Consider the following 20,516-nt stretch of genomic DNA (forward strand, 5'->3'; position numbering starts at 1 on the left):
TAATTTTTCATCAAATTTGGGGATTTTTCACCAAGAAAGGATGCAAGATACCACAAAATTTTACCACTATGTTAAAGTAGAATATGTCACGAAAAAAACAATCTCGGAATCAGAATGATAACTAAAAGCATTCCAGAGTTATTAATGTTTAAAGTGACAATGGTCAGATGTGCAAAAAATGGCTGGGTCCTGAGGTGTAAAATGGCTGGGTCCTTAAGGGGTTAAAGGGGTATTCCGGTGTGTTTTTTTTTTATATATTTTTTTTTTTAATCAACTGGTGCCATAACTTTAAACAGATCTGTAAATTACTACTATTTAAAAATCTTAATCCTTCCAGTACTTATCAGCTGCTGTATGCTCTTATCTTTTTATATTTATTTTCTGTCTGACCACAGTGCTCTCTGCTGTACCCAAAAATCTACGGCGAAGCGGAAAAAAAAAAATCATTGTGCGACAAAATTTAAAAAAATGGCATTTTGTAACTTTTGGGGGCTTCCGTTTCTATGTAGTACATTTTTCGTTAGAAATGACACCTTTTCTGTATTCTGTAGGTCCATACGGTTAAAATGTTACCCTACTTGTAAAGGTTTGATTTTGTATTACTACTGAAAAAAAATCATAAATACATGCGGGAAAATTTATACGTTAAAAATTGTAATTTTCTGAGCCCTATAACTTTTTTATTTTTCCATGTTCGGGGGGCTATGAGGGCTCATTTTTTGCGCCGGGATCTAAAGTTTTTGTTGGTACCATGATTGCATGATTTGTTTGCATTGATCGGACTTTTTGATCGCTTTTTATTCATCTTTTCATGATACAAAAAGTGACCAAAAATACGCTATTTTGGACTTTTTTGAATTTTTTTGCGCGTACGCCATTGAACGTACGGTTTAAATTATTTTTATAACTCGCACATTTCCGCACGCGGCGATACCACATGTTTATTTTTATTTACACAGTTTTTTTTTTTATTCTTGGAAATGCCAGGTGATTCAAACTTTTATTAGGGGAAGGGATAATTGAAAGGGTTAATGATTTTTTTTGCACTTTTCTTATGCCATATTATAGCCCCCAGGGGGGCTATAACATTGCATGTACTGATCTTTACCACTGATTGATGCATCTCCATAGGAATGCATCAATCAGTGTTTTTGGCGATTGAATGCTCAAGCCTGGATCTCAGGCTTGAAGCATTCATTCGGCGATCGGACAGCGCAGGAAGGAAGGTAAGAGACCTTCCTTCTGAAGTACAGCTGTTCGGAATGCTGAGATTATACCGCGGCGATCCCGAACAGCTCCCTGAGCTACCCGGGCACTTTTACTTGCACTTTTGGGGTTAACAGCGCGCGGCACCGCTATCCGTGCCGCTCGCTTCACTATGATCCCCGGCACGCCGTCATATGATGCGGGGTTACCGTGTAACCCCGCGTTATACGCCCTTGGTCCTTAACAGGTTAAATGGAAGTAATTTACAAATTTGTTTAACGTTCTGGCACCAGTTGATATCAAAAAATTATTTTTTCACTGGAGTACCCCTTTAAATGGACACTCTCATTAAAACTAATATTTGCTATTGAACTCCTTATGGTAAATAAAAAAATCTTTCTAATGTATTAAAGTTTTCCATATTTTATTTGTGATTATAAAAGCTGCCACTTGGTGTCTCGGTACTTGTCCAGAGACTTTTTACTCCTGCTGGCCTGGCAGAAGTCCAAACACAGGAAATTAAGTCTGGAGTGCTGAGGGGGGTGATTCCAGCTTTATCCAATCATTGCTCATCTCACACTAAACTGCACACTGGCAGTTGGTAGCAGAGTGAGGGAAGGAAGTACTCCTGTGTATGGCTTCAGATGATGTCACACCAGCTGGGTAATGCCCCTTCTCAGTCTGTGAACCTGAACCAGAGGCTGAGCAGAAAATACAGAGCAACATCAAGGTAGAAAACTAAAAAAATAATACAAAATAAAAGCAGAGGGTGGTTTATCATGATGGGGGCAGTGAACTGGGAGGATTATAACATTTATCAAGTTAATCAGAAATACTCATTAAGTTGCTTGCTATGTCATTGAGTTGCATAGTTGACAAAGGGTTTAGACAGGCTGAAATGCATCCAGTGTCTGAATAAATAAAAGCATAATAGGTTCGGTGAGTTTTGGGTAAATGTATTATGATGTTTTAAATAACTTTTCTAAACAGTATAATAGCTTTGTTGTGCCAGGATTATTAATTTCATTGCATTTTCAGAATTTCCTAATGTGAAACCAATGTAAATATAAAAGTGTTTCCTGTGGTGTAGTAAAATAATGCTTAATCCAAATATTTTTTTTAGGCTTTCCTCACTTATCCAGAGGGGTTTATCATTCCTATATTCCAGTCAGTCACCTAGAGCCTACTGGTGGTATTACACCATTGTTAACCCGTGTGGGCCAACAAAGCATGATTGACACTCAAAAAGGTACATTGTTTTATGTACTTATTTATTTATTATCTAAAATGTAATGTTCCAATATAACGTTTAAATGGCTGGAGATATTTAGATGAAACTTGGTTCTCATTGTTATCTGTATATCAACTAAAAATATAGTAGTTGGATCAACCCTAACCCATCCCTAATTGCGAGGGTGTTTTTTTTTTTTTTAATGAAGTCCCATGCAAGTCTATGGGAACTCCGATACATCTCCTTATCCCATTACTCTCAGGCTGGAGAGATTGACTTAACTTTTAACCCCTTAAGGACCGAGCGTTTTTCAGTTTTTGCACTTTAGTTTTTTTCAGTCATTTTACACAAAAATCCACAGCGAAACGGAAACGGAAAAGTTTTTTTTTTCTTTAAGTCAACTTGTGCCAGAAAGTTAAACAGATTTGTAAATTACTTCTATTAAAAAAAACTTAATCCTTCCAGTACTTTTTAGGGGCTGTTTACTACAGAAGAAATGCTATTCTTTTTGGATTTCCCTTCTGTCACGACCACAGTGCTCTCTGCTGACCTCTGCTGTCCATTGTAGGAACTGTCTAAAGCAGCATATGTTTGCTATGGGGATTTTCTGCTGCTCTGGACAGTTCCTAAAATGGACAGCATAGGCATCAGAGAGCACTGGTCGTGACAGAAGAGAAGTCCAAAAACAAAAGCATTTCCTCTTTAGTATACAACCCCTAAAATGTACTGGAAGGATTAAGATTTTTTAATAGAAGTAATTTACAAATCTGTTAAAACTTTCTGGCACCAGTTGATTTAGAAAATTTTTTTTTTCCAGGGGAGTACCCAGCAATTTTGGACTTATGTTTTTCTTTCCTCCTCACAATTCATTTTTTGCGGGGCATGTTGTAATTTTATTGGCTCACTTTATTTTATTATATAATGTATTACAGAGCCAGAGAAAAATATATAGCAAATATATAAATATAAGGCAAAATTTAACAAAATATGGGCGCCGGGCAGGTGAATTACTAATAACTGTAAACTAAAAACCAGGGTGCCTCCAGCTGTTGTGAAACTGCAACTCCCAGCATGCCCGGACCGGCAAAGGCTGTCTGGGCATGCTGGTAGTTGTAGTTTCACAACAGCTGGAGGCACCCTGGTTTTTAGTATACATTAATTAGTTTTTACCTGCTCTGGCCGGCCCCCACCTGCAGCCGCACACAGGAGCCGGCCCGGGCAGATAATCATAGGTTTTCCTATGCCGGACATCCCTGTGTCCCGAAAAATCTTTTCGGGACATAAGGACGTCCGCGGGTCACTAACCATTCCCCGCCCGCCGTGCGTCCTCCTCCGGTCCTCCTGCGATCCTCCGCCTCTCTCAAGTTGTACGCACGGGACGTCAGTGAAGTCCCGTGCGCACAACCATAGAGGCGCAGGAGGACCGGAGGAAGACGCGCGCCGGCCGGGGCTTGGTGAGTGACCGGCAGCACGTAATCTTCAGTGTTCCGGTCACCGCTCCTCCGGTCCCGGCACCTACTGCTATGGTCCATAGGCCATAGCAGAAGATTGTGACACCGGGCCAGAGGAGCGGTGACCAGAACACTGTGGGGGAAGCACACAGACATGCAGCCTCCAGCTATACACTGTATATGGCTGGAAGCTGTATGTCTGTTGGGGGGAGCTGCCTACCATTGTGGGGGAACTATACTGCCAACCATTGTGTGGGGGGGTAGCTGCCTACCATTGTGGGGAAACTATACTGCCAACCATTGTGGGGGGGGGGGGGGGGGGAGGAGCTGCCTACCATTGTGGGGGAACTATACTGCCAACTATTGTGGGGGAACTATACTGATATAAAATATTTTACTACAGTATTTGGTTCAGAATCTTTTTTTTCTAGATTTCCCTCCTTTAAAATTGGGTTTGTCTTATATGCCGGAGCGTCTTATATGGCAAAAAATATGGTAGATATATATATTAGGGATCGACCGATAATCACGATTTTGGGCATTATCGGTATCGGCAATTACCTTGCCGATAAGCCGATAATGCCCCGCACCGCCCCCACCGCACCGCGACCGCCCCCCCCCCCCCCCGATCCGCCGCATCGCACTGCGACCGCCCCCCGTAGTGCTGGGCGGTATACCGGTATGGATTTTTGCCCATACCGCTATACCGGTCTGGCCCCTCCCCCACCCTCCAAGTCAATAAAAAAATATTAAACTTACCCGTAATGGGGGTGGTCCGGGCCATCCATCCTCACCCTGTAGTGTCTGGCGGCATTCCGGGTGGAGGGTGAACCGGTCCGGGCTGTCTTTCTCCAGTGGTCATCTTCTCCACTCCGGGCAGGCTCCGGCCTAGTACGCTGCATAGACGCCTCTACGCCATGACATCAGATGCGTCGCTGCGTCAGCTGCGTCTATGCAGCGTACTAGGCCGGAGCCTGCCCGGAGTGGAGAAGATGACCGCCGGAGAAGGACAGCCCGGACCGGTTCACCCTCCACCCGGAATGCCGCCGGACACTACAGGAAGGGAGGATGCATGGACCGGACCACCCTGACAGGTAGGGGGAGAGAAGCGGGTGGTGGTGGTGGCGGCGGCCTATGGCCCCGCAAAAGCCACCACAGTGCATTGATTTAAAGCGCCCGCTTTAAATCAATGCTCTTCAGCGGTGTCGAGGGGGGATAAATAGCCGATAACTTATATCGGTATAAGTTATCGACCCTAACCTCCACCGATTATCGGTATCGGCCCATATATATATGTGTGTGTGTGTGTGTGCGTATATATATATATATATATATATATATATATATATATATATATACACATATACATATACACACACACACACACACACACACACACACACACACTGTATTTATCGGCGTATAACACGCACTTTTAAAACTTAAATTTAAGGCATAAAGCCTGCCTGCGTCTATTAGCACCACGTCCGCGGCCACTTTAAATCAGTGACCAGCGGCGTCTCCTCCCCGCTCTGGAAAACTGTCACTTGTTTTCTCCTGCACTATCCACAGGTACTGGTGAATAGTGCGGGAGACGCTGATTAAAATGAGCCCTACCTTGTCCGGATCTGCCCTATATTTTAATCAGAGTCTCCCGCACTATCCACCAGTACCTGTGGATTGTGCGGGAGAAAACAAGTGACAGTTTTACTTTAAATTTTTCTTACCTCCCCCTCCCTCATCATTCTCCCTTTTCCCTGCTTTTTATAGTTTTTTTTTATTTTCCTTACCTGGCTGCACTTAGACAGGCCCGGTCAGGCGACGGGTCTTGCGGGCTGCGGTCAGTGAAGCAGATGAGTGACGTCCTCTCCCGGTTTCTCTGTGCGGCATCAGTGACGTCACTTTTCATTTCCTGTAGTCGCCGCACTCCGAAGTCTGACTAGCGGCGGTTACAGGAAATGAAAAGTGAGGTCACTGATGCCGTGCAGAGAAGCCGGGAGAGGACGTCACTCATCTGATTCACTGACCGCAGCCCGCAAGACAGCCGAAGCGCAGCCAGGTAAGGAAAATAAAAAAACTATGCAAAGCAGGGAAAAGGGGGAATGATGAGGGTGGGGAAGAATAGCATAGGATAGTGGTCTTCAACCTCCGGACTTCCAGATGTTGCAAAACTACAACTCATGCTAGGAGTTGTAGTTTTGCAACATCTGGAGGTCCACAGGTTGAAGACCACTGGCATAGGAGGAACATGATGGGGGGATGATGAGACAGGTTCGGGGCAATGATGAGACGGGGAAATGATGGGGGGCATGATGAGACAGGGTGGGGGATGATGAGACGGAGGGAAATGATTGTGGGGGTGGCACTAAATGCTGAATTTCTGTATGGCTAGTGGTGGTCTATGACGGGGGAAATGATGAGACATGGGGGGATGATGAGGCATGGGGGTGGCGATGAGAGGGGTAAATGTGGCACAGGGACTGATAAAAGGGAAGGAATGATGTGGCACTGGAGGGGACGGGACCAAACTGAGGTGCAGAAGAAAACGAAGTTGGGGGGATGTTGGGGGGAGGTGTCATTTATTTTACATTTTATTTTTTTCACTTAAATTTTCCTGTTAAAATGGGGGTGCGTGTTATACGCCAGTTTGTGTTATACGCCGATAAATACGGTATATATTTATACACACTGTTCCAATTTATTATGCAAAAGAGATTTCTCATTTACCTAAATAATTAATGTAAATAACTGTCAGCATAATTCTCATGTTATCATCTGTTAAGAGTTCTATTAAAATGTTATTGAACATACCTCCTAATGATAACATTTAGTTTTTAAACACAAAAAACTAAACAATGCTCTGTTCTAAATTATTACACACAGTAAGTTTCAAAACACTTCATAGGTTTTAAAGAACTGAAAATTGTCATTTGTTGTGTTTGCAGCATATTTACTGAAATCAAAAGCTATTTAAAATCAAACTTTTAACATTTTAACTGTTTACTCCCTTAAGGACCAGGGTTTTTTCCCGTTTTTGCACTTTAGTTTTTTCCTCCTTACCTTTAAAAAAATCATAACTCTTTCAATTTTGCACCTAAAAATTCATATTATGGCTTATTTTTTGCGCCACCAATTCTTCTTTGTAAAGCCATCAGTCATTTTACCCAAAAATGTACAGCAAAACGGAAAAAAAATCATTGTGAGACAAAATTGAAAAAACAAACCGCCATTTTGTAAATTTTTGGGGGCTCCTATTTCTACACCGTATATTTTTCGGTAAAAATGACACCTTCTCTTTATTCTGTAGGTCCATACGATTAAAATGATACCCTACTTTTATAGGTTTGATTTTGTCGTACTTCTGAAAAAAATCATAACTACATGCAGGAAAATGTATATGTTTAAAATTGTCATCTTCTCGTTCTTGGGCAACCTATCTTCCCCCCCCCCCCCCCCGGGCTCACTAAATCTTCCTTTCTTGGGATCTCTGGGACACCTACTCTCCCGATCATGTGTTTTCTGGAGGGTACCCGCCCTCGCCCCTATGACCTCTTAGTTCCCGAACACGCCCGCACCCCATTGAGACACATGCATTACCTACAATTAGCTGACTTCATCAGGACAGAACAAACCCGTCTGACATTAGACAGGCCGCTTCTGCCTTTCGAGAAGCTCTGCACCTCCTCCTCACCTACCTCCAAGACTGTGTCCATCATCTATGGTCTACTTCTGGAGGAAGTGGCTCAAAACCCTCAGGCATATGTTGCGGCTTGGGAGACAGAGTTGCAGACCTCCTATGCCCTGTCTGACTGGTCCAGAGCCTTTGTAATGTGTCATAAACTCTCCATCTCATGTAAGGCGCAAGAAACCAACTTTAAACTGCTCTCCCGGTGGTACAGGGTTCCCGTGGTTCTACACAGAATGTTTCCTTCCGTCCCCGACACCTGTTGGCGCTGTGGGGAGGAAAGAGGCAGAATGTCCCACATCTGGTGGTCGTGCTCTCTGATCCACCCATTCTGGATGAATGTGATCTCTCGCATAGAGACCATCACTGGGATATTGTACCCCAATGACCCTAAAGTATTACTCCTGACCATTCTGCCCTCATCCCCTAAGACCCTTCGTAGGCTTTAGCTCATTTTCTACTGATGGCGGCCCGTTCAGTGATTCCCAGGCGCTGGAAGTCTATGCTTCCCCCTACACTATCCGACTGGTACAGTGAGGTTCTCTTCCTCTGCCGGATGGAAGAGTTGATGGCGGATTCCTACGGTAGGGCTGAGCATTTTGGAGCTTTCTGGCAGCCATGGTTGGCCTTCCTAGAGACTCCTCTTTATAGGGCACCGTGAGGGACTTACACTCTCCCACCTCTCACCCCCACCCCCTCCCTCCCTCTGTCCTTGGACCTTGGTTGTGCTTGCTTGATGCGGAGGCTGGAGATAGCGGGGTACGACAGCAACAGCGATGGTCTCGGCGACCGGGAGTACACAGGTCAGTGGTTCCTTCCTTCTTCCTACCCCTTTCCCCCCCACTTCTCCTTCTCCCGCCCTATGCTAATCCTCCTCTTCCTGTCCTACATGCCCTCCCCCTTTTTTGGCCTCTGTCGGCTTTCGATTCCTTTCTGCTCCAAAGGCACCAGCAGCTTCAAATATCTGTTTGCTGCTACAGTGGGGATGAAAAGTTTGGGCACCCCAGGAAAAAATTTGTATTAATGTGCATAAAGAAGCCAAGGAAAGATGGAAAAACCTCCAAAAGGCATCAAATTACAGATTAGACATTCTTATAATATGTCAACAAAAGTTAGATTTTATTTCCATCATTTACACTTTCAAAATAACAGAAAACAAAAAAATGGGGTCTGCAAAAGTTTGGGCACCCTGCAGAGTTAATATCTTGTACTGCCCCCTTTGGCAAGTATCACAGCTTGTAAACGCTTTTTGTAGCCAGCCAAGAGTCTTTCAATTCTTGTTTGAGGTATATTTGCCCATTCTTCCTTACAAAAGTCTTCCAATTCTTTGAGATTTCTCGGCTGTCTGTCACGCACTGCTCTTTTAAGGTCTATCCATAGATATTCAATTATGTTGAGGTCAGGAGATTGTGAAGGCCATGGCAAAACCTTCAGTTTAGGCCTCTTGATGTAATCCCCTGTTGATTTCAAGGTGTATTTTAGGATCATCATCCATTTGTAGAAGCCATCCTCTTTAACTTCTGCTTTTTCACAGATGGCATCAAGTTAGCATCCAAAATTTGCTGAAATTTTATTGAATCCATTCTTCCTTCTACTCGTGAGATGTTCCCTGTGCCACTGGCTGCAATACAACCCCAAAGCATGATTTATCCACCCCCATGCTTAACAGTTGGACAGAGGTTCTTTTCATTCAATTCTGTTCCCCTTCTTCTCCAAACGTACCTTTTGCTCATTCTGGCCAAAAAGTTCAATTTTAACCTCATCGGTCCACGGAACTTGTTTCCACAAAACATCAGGCTTGTCTATATGTTCATTTGCAAAGTTCAAACGTTGATTTTTGTGGTGAGGACGTAGAAGAGGTTTTCTTCTGATCACTCTTCCATGAAGACCATATTTTTACAAGTATCTCTTTATAGTGGAATAGTGTACCACAACTCCAGTGTCTGCCAGATCTTTCTGGATGGACTGTGTAGTCAAACGTGGGTTTTGAATTGTTTTTCTCTCAGTCCTGCGAGCTGTTCTGTCTGATATTTTTCTTGGTCTTCCAGATCTTGCTTTAACGTCCACTGTTTCTGATGACTGCCATTTCTTAATTACATTCCGAACAGAGGATATTGACTTCTGAAAATGTTTTGCTATCTTTATAGCCTTCTCCAGTTTTGTGAGCGTCAACTATTTTCAGTTTCAGATTTCTAGACAACTGCTTAGAAGAACCCATAGTGCTGATTGTTTGGACAAGGTCAGATGAGTCTTGACATCACCAGGTCTTCCCAGATGATGATTGAGAACAATCCATGACACTGGCAAGTCTCAGCTTTGCAAAGGGGGCAGTGCATGCTATACATTCTGCAGGGTGCCTAAACTTTTGCAGATGACATTTTTTTGTTTTCTGTTATTTTGAAAGTGTAAATGATGGAAATAAAATCTAACTTTTGTTGACATATTATAAGAATGTCTAATCTGTAATTTGATGCCTTTTGGAGGTTTTTCCATCTTTCCTTGGCTTCTTTATGCACATTAATACAAATTATTACCTGGGGTACCCAAACTTTTGATCCCCACTGTATGTAATGGTATTTAAGCAGCTGCTGTCTTGATCCGATGCTTGGATCTGGCAGAAATCTTCCTCAATTTGCCTTTATCTGCACAAACCCATCTGTGCTCAGAATCAACCACAAATCTCTTAATAGTGCGATGATCATGCTTAACTTTTCCTGAAATATCTAATGTTTGCATACCTTGTGCAAGGCATTGAACTATTTCACTCTTTTCAACAGCAGAGAGATCCATTTTCTTCCCCATATTGCTTAAAAATGTTGCTCTGCTTAATGATGTGGAACACCCACCTTTAGTTTTTCCTTAAATTGGACTCACCTGGCAATTTCATTATCACAGGTGTCCGAGATTGTTTTCAGTGATCAAAAGAGCCCTGAGACCCAATGCCATCCATGAGTTAAACTGAAAACCAAAATATTTAATCTTTGTGACACTTAAATATAATTTGCATAATAATTTGGAACAGGGTTTATTTATATGTATATCTATACACACACACACACACACACACACAAACACAGCCATGGCTGTAAATGTTGGCACCCCTAAAATTTTTCTAGAAAATGAAGTATTTCTCACAGAAAAGGATTGCAGTAACACTGCAATGTTTTGCTATGCACATGTTACATAGTTACATAGTTAGTACGGTCGAAAAAAGACATATGTCCATCAAGTTCAACCAGGGAATTAAGGGGTAGGGGTGTGGCGCGATATTGGGGAAGGGATGGGATTTTATATTTCTTCATAAGCATTAATGTTATATTGTTCCATGAATGTATCTAATCCTGTTTTAAAGCTGTTAATTGTTCCTGCTGTGACCAGTTCCTGAGGTAGACCGTTCCATAAATTCACAGTCCTCACGGTAAAGAAGGCGTGTCGCCCCTTGAGACTAAACTTTTTCTTCTCCAGACGGAGGGAGTGCCCCCTCGTCCTTTGGGGGGGTTTAACCTGGAACAGTTTTTCTCCATATTTTTTGTATGGGCCATTAATATACTATATACGTTTATCATATCCCCCCTTAAACGTCTCTTTTCAAGACTAAACAATTGTTACTCCTTTAATCGCTCCTCATAGCTAAGATGTTCCATGCCCCAGATTAATTTAGTCGCGTGTCTCTGCACCCTTTCCAACTCCGCAGTGTCCCTTTTATGGACAGGTGCCCAAAACTGAACAGCATATTCCAGGTGAGGCCGTACCAATGCTTTATAAAGGGGGAGTATTATGTCCCTGTCCCTTGAGTCCATGCCTCTTTTTATACATGACAATATCCTGCCTGCTTTGGAAGCAGCAGCCTGACATTGCATGCTATTCTGTAGTCTGTGATCTACAAGTACACCCAGATCCTTCTCTACCAGTGACTCTGACAGTTTAATCCCCCCTAAGACATACGATGCATGCAGGTTATTAGTACCCAGATGCATAACTTTACATTTATCCACATTGAACCTCATTTGCCAAGTGGATGCCCAGACACTTAGTCTATCCAAGTCATCTTGTAACTTATGCACATCCTCTATAGACTGTACCATGCTACAAAGCTTGGTGTCATCTGCAAAGATAGAAACAGAGCTGTTAATACCATACTCTATATCATTGATAAATAAATTAAACAACAGCGGGCCCAGTACTGAACCTTGGGGTACACCACTAATTATCGGGGACCAATCAGAGTACGAATCATTGACCACCACTCTCTGGGTACGATCCATGAGCCAGTGTTCAATCCAGTTACAAACTAAAATTTCCAAACCCAAAGACCTTAACTTACCTGTCAGACGTCTATGAGGGACAGTATCAAACGCTTTAGCAAAATCCAGAAACACTATATCCACAGCCATTCCTCTGTCAAGGCTTCTACTCACCTCTTCATAAAAGCAAATTAGATTGGTTTGACAACTTCTATCCTTAGTAAACCCATGCTGGCTATCACTTATAATACAATTATCCCCTATGTATTCCTGTATGTAATCCCTTATAAGTCCTTCAAACAATTTACCCACAATGCACGTTAAACTTACCGGTCTATAGTTTCCTGGGGAAGACCTAGAGCCCTTTTTGAAGATTGGTACCACATTCGCCTTGTTCCAGTCCCTTGGCACAATACCAGACACCAGAGAATCTCTAAATATCATGAACAGGGGTACAGATATTACTGAACTTACCTCTCTAAGAACTCTTGGGTGTAGTCCATCCGGCCCTGGGGATTTGCTTACATTTATATCACTTAACTTACCTTGTACCATCTCTACATTAAGCCAGTTCAGTACATTACATGATGTGTTACCAGCACTGACCTGGCCAATGTCAGCTCCTTTTTCCATAGTGTATACAGAACTAAAGAACCCATTCAGTAGCTCCGCTTTCTCTTGATCGCCTGTGACAACCTCCCCATTATCATTATTAAGGGGTCCTACATGCTCTGTCCTTAGTTTTTTTGCATTTATATATTTAAAAAAATATTTAGAATTAGTTTTGCTTTCTTTGGCCACCTGTCTCTCGTTTTGAATTTTTGCTGTTTTTATTACATTTTTACAGATTTTATTAAGCTCTTTGTACTGTTTAAATGTTATAGCTGACCCATCAGATTTGTATTTTTTGAAGGCTATTTTTTTGTTGTTTATTGCTCTTTTAACATCATGTGTCAGCCATGTAGGATTTAGTTTTAATCGTTTATATTTGTTCCCCTTTGGTATATATTTAGATGTATAGTTATTTAGAGTTGATTTAAAGATGTCCCATTTACCTTCTGTATCAGTATTTGACAACACCTCCTATGTATATGTCCTGTAGTGCAGCCCAGGGAAGTTTGCCTTTTTAAAGTTATATGTTTTTGCCTTCCCCGCCTGTCTTTGTTTTCTACATTTTAAGTCAAAAGTAACTATATTGTGGTCGCTATTACCAAGGTTTTCCCGCACAGTTACATTACCAACCAGCTCTGCGTTGTTGGAAATGATCAGATCCAACAAGGCATCACTTCTTGTTGGGTCCTCCACAAACTGGCCCAGAAAATTATCCTGGAATAAATTTAGGAATTGTCGCCCCTTTGTAGTTTCAGCCAACCCCGGACCCCAATCTATATCTGGATAGTTAAAATCTCCCATTATTACCACTGTACCTGCCCGGGCGGCCCTCTCTATTTGTTTATGATGCCGAACTTCTATCTCTTCAGTGATATTAGGGGGTCTGTAGATTACCCCAAATATTATTTTTTCAGTATTTCCCTCCTTTTGTAATTCTACCCACAGTGATTCCACCTCCTCAAAATCATCACACACTATGGCATCGTTCACACTGACTTTCATACCACTTCTTACATACAGACAGACTCCACCACCTTTTCTGTTCATTCTGTCCTTGCGAAACAATGTAAACCCCTGCAGATTGACAGCCCAGTCATGCGAGGAGTCCAGCCATGTCTCAGTGACCCCAACTATATCAATATGTTCCTCCAGTATCAAGGCCTCAAGCTCTCCCATTTTATTTGCTAGGCTTCTGGCATTTGTGAACATACACTTTACATTTCCATCCTTTATGTTATTGGGGTTAATGGGATTCAAGAGTGTAAGTTTTATTTTCCTATGAAGCCTATTCCTATTAACTATTCTAACCCCTCCCTCCGCTCCACCCCCAGGTACATTTATAATTCCCACCTCTCTATCTACACTATCTTCCCCCTCTTTGCTGTAGGTTCCCTTTGTTATTCCCTTTGTTTGTATTGGAACTAAACCAAAAAAGGGAGGAAAAAAAGCTAATTGGACTTAATGTCACGTCAAACTTCAAAAAAGGGCTGGACAAAATTATTGGCACCCTTTTCAAAATTGTGGAAAAATTTATATTGTTTCAAGCATGCAATGCTTCTTTAAACTTACCTGGGGCAAGTAACAGGTGTGGGCAATTATAAAAATCACATCTGAAAGCAGATAGTTGTTCACTTGTGTTTCTGTGTGTGCCAACCCATGGCACTGTTGCTAATATCCCTGGGCGTGGACGGAAGAGACAAATTGATGAAAGATGTCAATGCAGGATAGTCCGAATAATGGATAGACAGCCCCAAACAAGTTCAAAAGATATTCAAGCTGTCCTGCAGGCTCAAGGGAGCATCAGTGTTAGCTCGAACTATCCGTTGACATTTAAATGAAATTAAACTCTATGGCAGGAGACCTAGGAGGACCCCAATGCTGACACAGAGACATGAAAAAGCAAGACTACATTTTGACATAATGAACTTGAGTAAGCCAAAATCCTTCTGGGAAAACGTCTTGTGAACATATGAAACCAAGATAGAGCTTTTTGGTAAAGCACATCATTCTACTGTTTACCAAAAAAGGAAGGAGGCCTACAAAGAAAAGAACACAGTACCTACAGTGAAATATGGGGGAGGTTCAATGATGATTTGGGGTTGTTTTGCTGCTTCTGGCACTGCGTGCCTTGAATGTGTGCAAGGCATCATGAAATCTAAGGATTACCAGTGGATTTTGGGTCGCACTGTACAGCCCAGTGTCAGAAAGCTGGGTTTGCATCTGAGATCTTGGGTCTTCCAGCAAGAAAATGACCCCAAACATACGTCAAAAAGCACCCAGATGGCAAGAAAGCGCTGGAGAGTTCTGAAGTAGCCAGCAATGAGTCCAGATCTAAATCCCATTGAACACCTATGGAGAGATCTTAAAATTGTTGTTGGGAAAAGGTGCCCTTCCAATAAGAGAGACCAGGAGCAGTTTGCAAAGGAAGAGTGGTCCAACATTCCGGCTGAGAGGTGTAAGAAGCTTATTGATGGTTATAGGAAGCGACTGATTTGTTATTTTTTCCAAAGGGTGTGTAACCAAATATTAAGTTAAGGGTGACAATAATTTTGTCCAGCCCATTTTTGGGGTTTGGTGTGACAGTATGTCCAATTTGTGCTTTTCCTCCCTTTTTTGGTTTAGTTCCAATACACACAAAGGGAATAAACGTGAATAGCAAAACAAGTGTTACTGCACTCACTTGCTGTGGGAAATACTTCATTTTCTATAAAAATGTTAGGGGTGCCAACATTTACGGCCATGACTGTGTGTGTGTGTGTGTGTGTGTGTGTGTGTGTGTGTGTGTGTATATGTATGTGTATATATATGTATATAAAATAAAAATTTAAATAAACTTAAAAAAGAGCAAAGGGGGGTGGTGAAGCGTCAAGCAAGATGATCGCATACTACTGCAGCTCCTGCTTCTCCTGGCTAAAAAGCCACGCACTGCCCACTGCTCCCTGCCTGCATCTGATGGGGAAGTCCTCTAGGAAGCCCCAAAAGCCTTCCATACCTTCCTGGTCCGTTTCTGCTGCTCTGAGTGCCATCTACCACTTCCTGTTCCGCCCGTCTTCTGCCGCCGCTGTGGCCCTTCATTCACCACCTGCTGCAGGCCCAGCTGGTGTCCCCGCTCGAAGCTCCGCGCAAGGAAACCTCGCCGGGACAATGGTGCCTGGTCCTGGCACCATCTGCAGCCGCAGCTACATTCACCTCCTGCCTCACAGGGACCGACGGCTATGTGCGGGTGGCTGGTGGAGTGTGACCCAGACCACTCCTCCCCTGCTGCAGAGCAGGATACCCATGTGCTCCAGCCTGTTCTGGATCAGCCGCCATGTTCTTTCTTCCTCGGGTCAGTGGGCAGCACTACAGCTACCTCGAGGCACTCTTGTAGTCCATCTCCTCCTTTCTCTCCCCTGGCCTCGGACTCTGTCGCTGGTGCAACCTCCTTGGTCTCCCTGCCACCACCTCATTCCCTGCGGTCAAAACACCGCCGCCACCCCACATTGCAACATCACATATTTCACAGCTGCCCAAACGGCTACTGTTTTCTGAGCGGGGTAAGCTGAGTGCGGGGGCCTCTCTCTTCACCCCTCATCGGCCCCATTCCTCCTGGGACAATACCCTGCACTCCTCCAGCCATGGACACCGCTGCGTGGGATGGCTTATCCGACTCAGACCTGAACTGCAGTGGGTTGCGGGCCCCTCTGGTGTACTGCTTGAATGGGGAAGGTTCCTCTCCAAAATATCAACTAAAGAGAACTTACGCTCTCTCATGAACGAGACTTGCAGAGCCCAAATTTTCACTCTTAGGCGTGACTTGTAACACGTTTCTGACAGAGTTGAGACAACTGAGGGAAAGCATGATTCCACCAGAGCCTATATCGCCCAACTTCAATCCACAATGGCATCTCAATCTGAATTGCTAAGCGACCTCCTTAGCCATGTGAAGGATCTTAATAATTGTGGTAGGCACAATAATATCAGTGGTAGGAAGAATAAAAAATATCGGGACTCGCATATCGGCACTCACCACCAGGTTCTAGACAAGACATTCCTAAGTGGAGACGGCCACAAGATCGGAGAGACCGCATCGCTTTGTGTGGTCCGCGCACAAAGCGATGCCGTATCTCTGATCCCATGGCCGTCTCGACGTAGGAACGTCTTGTGCCGAACCTGGTGGTGAGTGTGGATATGTCTTTTTATTCTTCCTACCTATGATATTGCTAGCTATCCTTTGTGTTTATCCTAGCACCACCACCTGGCCAGTTTCTATTGTGTTTTACCTCACTGGATACCCGACTCCTAAGACTCGATCTTATTTGTTTGGTGCTGTCCACATCCCCTCTACCCACACGTATGTATAGAATATTATCAGGGTCTGTTGTCTCCCAGAGGCTACACACGAAAAGGATCTTCAGGTCACCCTCGAGGCCATCTTCAATCTTATCATTGGAGAACCGTCCTCCCACAAAATTAAGCTTGACAGGGTTCACTGAGCACTATGGCTTAAGAACTCCTTTGGTACCCCACAGGATGTAGTCTATTGCGTACATGACTTTTCCCTTAAAGAGACTATTATGGCCAAGGCTCGCAACCTCCGCAACTTTGAGTTTGATGTGCCCTACCCTAGCTTTTCCCAGACTTGTCCTGGATTTCACTGCAAAAGCAGAGATTAAGTGTTCTCCTGGCAACTCTTCGTAACCATCAGACTACTTACCAGTGGAACTTCCCTTTTTGCTCCGGTTGCTCGCAGAGATGGACGCTCAGCTGTTCTCCACTCTTACTCAGACCTGTCTTCTGCTCCACCCTGGACATCCCAGTCCCAGATATAGTTGACTTAGGCCTGCGTTCCCCCTCTCTTTTTTTTTTCCCCATGTTGATGATGCTCTTGGAGACTATTGCTTTACTGTATATACCCCCTTTCTGACCTACAGGTCATTGATTTGCTTAAGTCTCATTTGTATTTCTGTTTTTTCTCTTGTCCTTCATCTTTGTTTGAACATGGGTATATACTGCTGTCTCTAGGAGGCTTGACACTATGGCAACAGAATAGTCGGCTCCTCCCAGCAGGGTATACCCGCCTCCAGGCAACTGAGCTAATCAGTTTTAGCTTAGTGTCTTAAGGTGGCAGACACTGGTCTGGGTTCTCCCCAGACCAGGTCTCACATTTTTTGTTTTCTAAGTTTAGGGACGTTTAGAATTTTATCTCCCTTTTCTTTTCTATTTTCAGGTTGGGACATAGCGTTCACTGTTTCCCCCTTTGCGATTGAGGGGGCACAAACATCGTGGATGTACGGTCAACCCCCTCTCGCCAATGGTCAGCGTCTGGGGTTGTTCCTCATGGGTCCGGGTCCCCCTACCTCCCTGCTCGTCTCGCTGTTGCAGCCCGGCATGATGCAGGTGACAAAAGCTGTCTGAAGACTTCATTAGATAAGTTCTTCAGACACTTTTTCCTTTCCCTGACTCCTTTCCTTTTTACAGTCGGGGCTGGAACAAGGGTTGCCTGTCAGCTCCCTTAAGGGTCAAGTTTCGGCCCTTTCCGTTCTTTTTCAACATCCTCTGGCGTCCAATTCTCATGTCCGGACCTTCCTTCTGGGAGTGGCACACGCTGCTCCTCCTTATCGGTCCCCTTTTCCCCCTTGGGACTAAAACCTGGTCCTAGGTGCCCTACAAGGCACTCCTTTTGAACCTCTCAGGGACATTTCCCTTAGCCTCCTTTCCTGGAAGGTTGTTTTCCTTATTGCTATTACCTCTATTAGGAGAGTATCTGAGCTGGTGGCTCTCTCCTGCCGTTCTCCTTTTCTGGTTGTACACCAGGATAAAGTAGTTTTCCGGCCGGGTCCGTCCTTTTTACTTAAGGTCGTTTCGGCCTTTCATCTCAATGAGGACATCGTCCTCCCGTCCTTTTGTCCTGCTCCTTCTCATCCCAGGGAACGTTTTCTCCAGAAACTTGATATAGTCAGGGCTGTTCGAACCCATCTCTCTGTCACTTCTTCCTTTCGGCAGTGTGACTCCTTTTTTGTTCTTACGGAAGGTCGTCATAAGGGACAACCTGCTTCTAAGGCCACCATTTCTCTGTGGATCCGCTCTGCTATTTCGGAAGCTTACCGCTGCAAGGTGAGGATCCCACCTTTCAGGGTTTTGGCTCATTCCACCTGCTCTGTCGGGGCATCCTGGGGCCTCCGCAACAAGGCTTCAGCCTCGCAGATCTGTAAAGCAGCCCCCTGGTCTTCTTTGCACACTTTCACAAGGTTCTACCAGGTTCATACTTTTGCATCAGCCGATGCTAGTCTGGGCCGTAAGGTGTTGCAGGCGGCAGTGGTGCAGCCGTCCTTATTGCTATTACCTCTATTAGGAGAGTATCTGTTCTGGTGGCTCTCTCCTGCCGTGGCTCTCTCCTGATTGATTTCCTTGCCCACCCTAGGGACGGCTTTGGTACGTCCCATGGTCTGTGTCCCCCAATGGAGCTGATAGAGAAAAGGAGATTTTTATGCTTACCGTAAAATCTCTTTCCCGGAGGAAACATTGGGACACAGCTCCCACCCTTTTTTCTGGTGTTCCTGTTTCAGTTATCTGTCCGAGGGTGAGTTCAGTTATTTTTTCTCCTGGTTTCTCGGACAGTTCATGGTTCTTTCTCCCGACCTGTTGGTCTTCTTCTATTGCTCTGGGACTAAAACTGATTAGCTCAGTTTCTTGGAGGCGGGTGTACTCTGCTGGGAGGAGCCGACTTTTCTGTTGCCATAGTGTTAAGCCTCCTAGAGACAGCAGCATATACCCATGGTCTCTGTCCCCCAATGGACCCTCCGAGAAATATTTTACAGTAAGCAAAAAATCTCCTTCTAAGTGTCAGGAAATGTGCTCACCATTTCAAGTTGTGCAGACTCCAGGCACAACACTTACAATGCTTCAGTGATAATAATTGAATCCTGCTGCTGTGGCTTCCAACACCACGAAGGACGTACAATGAACAGAGGATAGAGACAAATAGGAATAGGAAGGTTCAAATCGTGCTGCCAGCTTGATGAAAGAGATCAACCTCAATATGGTAAGTAGTATTTAATTACAAACACGCTGCATGTTTGTAATTAAATACTACTTACCCTATTGACGTTGATCTCCTTCATCCAGCTGGCAGCACGATTGGAAGCTTCCTATTCCTATTTGTCTCTATCCTCTGTTCATCTTTGTTTGGGCTTGTCTTTTGTGTTGTATTTTTTATTCTCCCCATCCATCCCCCCCTTATGTCTCTTTCCCTTTTTCCCCTCCACTAGCTACTTTGGGATCAGGCATTCTGCTGATTGAACCACCACATGCCTCCTGCCTCTGGACACTCTACTCTCCCTAGCATTGGGGAGTCTCCTTTTATTCATCTGAGTTTATCGTTTTTCCTTTTCTACAATGGTCACGTGCATCTCACTCAACGTAAAAGGCCTTAACTTCCCTGTTGAGAGGTTTCTGCTTTAGAGGGAGTTGACCTGTGTGAAAGCTGATATTGACTTTCTTCAAGATACCCACTTTGACATTCTGGCAGCTTCCAATTCCACATGCATCTCTATCCCCAGGTGTTTTCAGCCACTACTAGTAACATGGTTCATAAGGTCGAAAAAAGACCAGAGTCCATCAAGTACAACCTATAACCCTAATGAGTCCTACTGAGTTGATCCAGAGGAATGCAAAAAAAATCCTCATATTCGAGGTAAAAATTCATTCCCGACTCCAAATATGACAGTCAGAATAGATCCCTGGATCAACTTTCTGTCCAAAGAGATCTAGAATCCATAACCTGTAATGTTATTATTCTCCAACAATGCATCCAGACTCCTTTTTAAATTATTTTACAGAGTTCACCATGACCACCTCTTCTGGCAGAGAATTCCACAGTCTCACTGCTCTTACAGTAAAGAACCCCTGTCTGTGCTCGTGTAGAAACCTTCTTTCCTCAAGACGTACAGGATGCCCCCTTGTTATAGATACAGTCCTGGGTATAAATTGATCATGGAAGAGATCTCTGTAAGGTCCCCTGATAAATTTATACATAGTTATTTGAACTAATAAACCCTAAATAACCCTAATTCTGATAATCTTTCTGGGTACTATAGTTCTCCCAT

At 43.8% G+C, this 20,516-nt stretch overlaps 1 protein-coding gene across 6 annotated transcripts in view; it reads left to right on the top strand.

The window, feature by feature from the left end:
• The window catches only part of TNRC18 (trinucleotide repeat containing 18), a 968,701-nt gene that overhangs the window by 97,084 nt on the left and 851,101 nt on the right, over positions 1 to 20,516 (top strand). For all 6 annotated transcript variants that reach the window (XM_056534534.1, XM_056534539.1, XM_056534536.1 and 3 more), the window contains exon 3: positions 2,330 to 2,455. In XM_056534534.1, the coding sequence (XP_056390509.1) occupies positions 2,330 to 2,455 (126 nt within the window). The remainder of the gene's footprint in view (positions 1 to 2,329; positions 2,456 to 20,516) is intronic.

This window comes from Hyla sarda, chromosome 8 (genome assembly GCF_029499605.1).
Source record: "Hyla sarda isolate aHylSar1 chromosome 8, aHylSar1.hap1, whole genome shotgun sequence".
NCBI lineage: Eukaryota > Metazoa > Chordata > Amphibia > Anura > Hylidae > Hyla > Hyla sarda.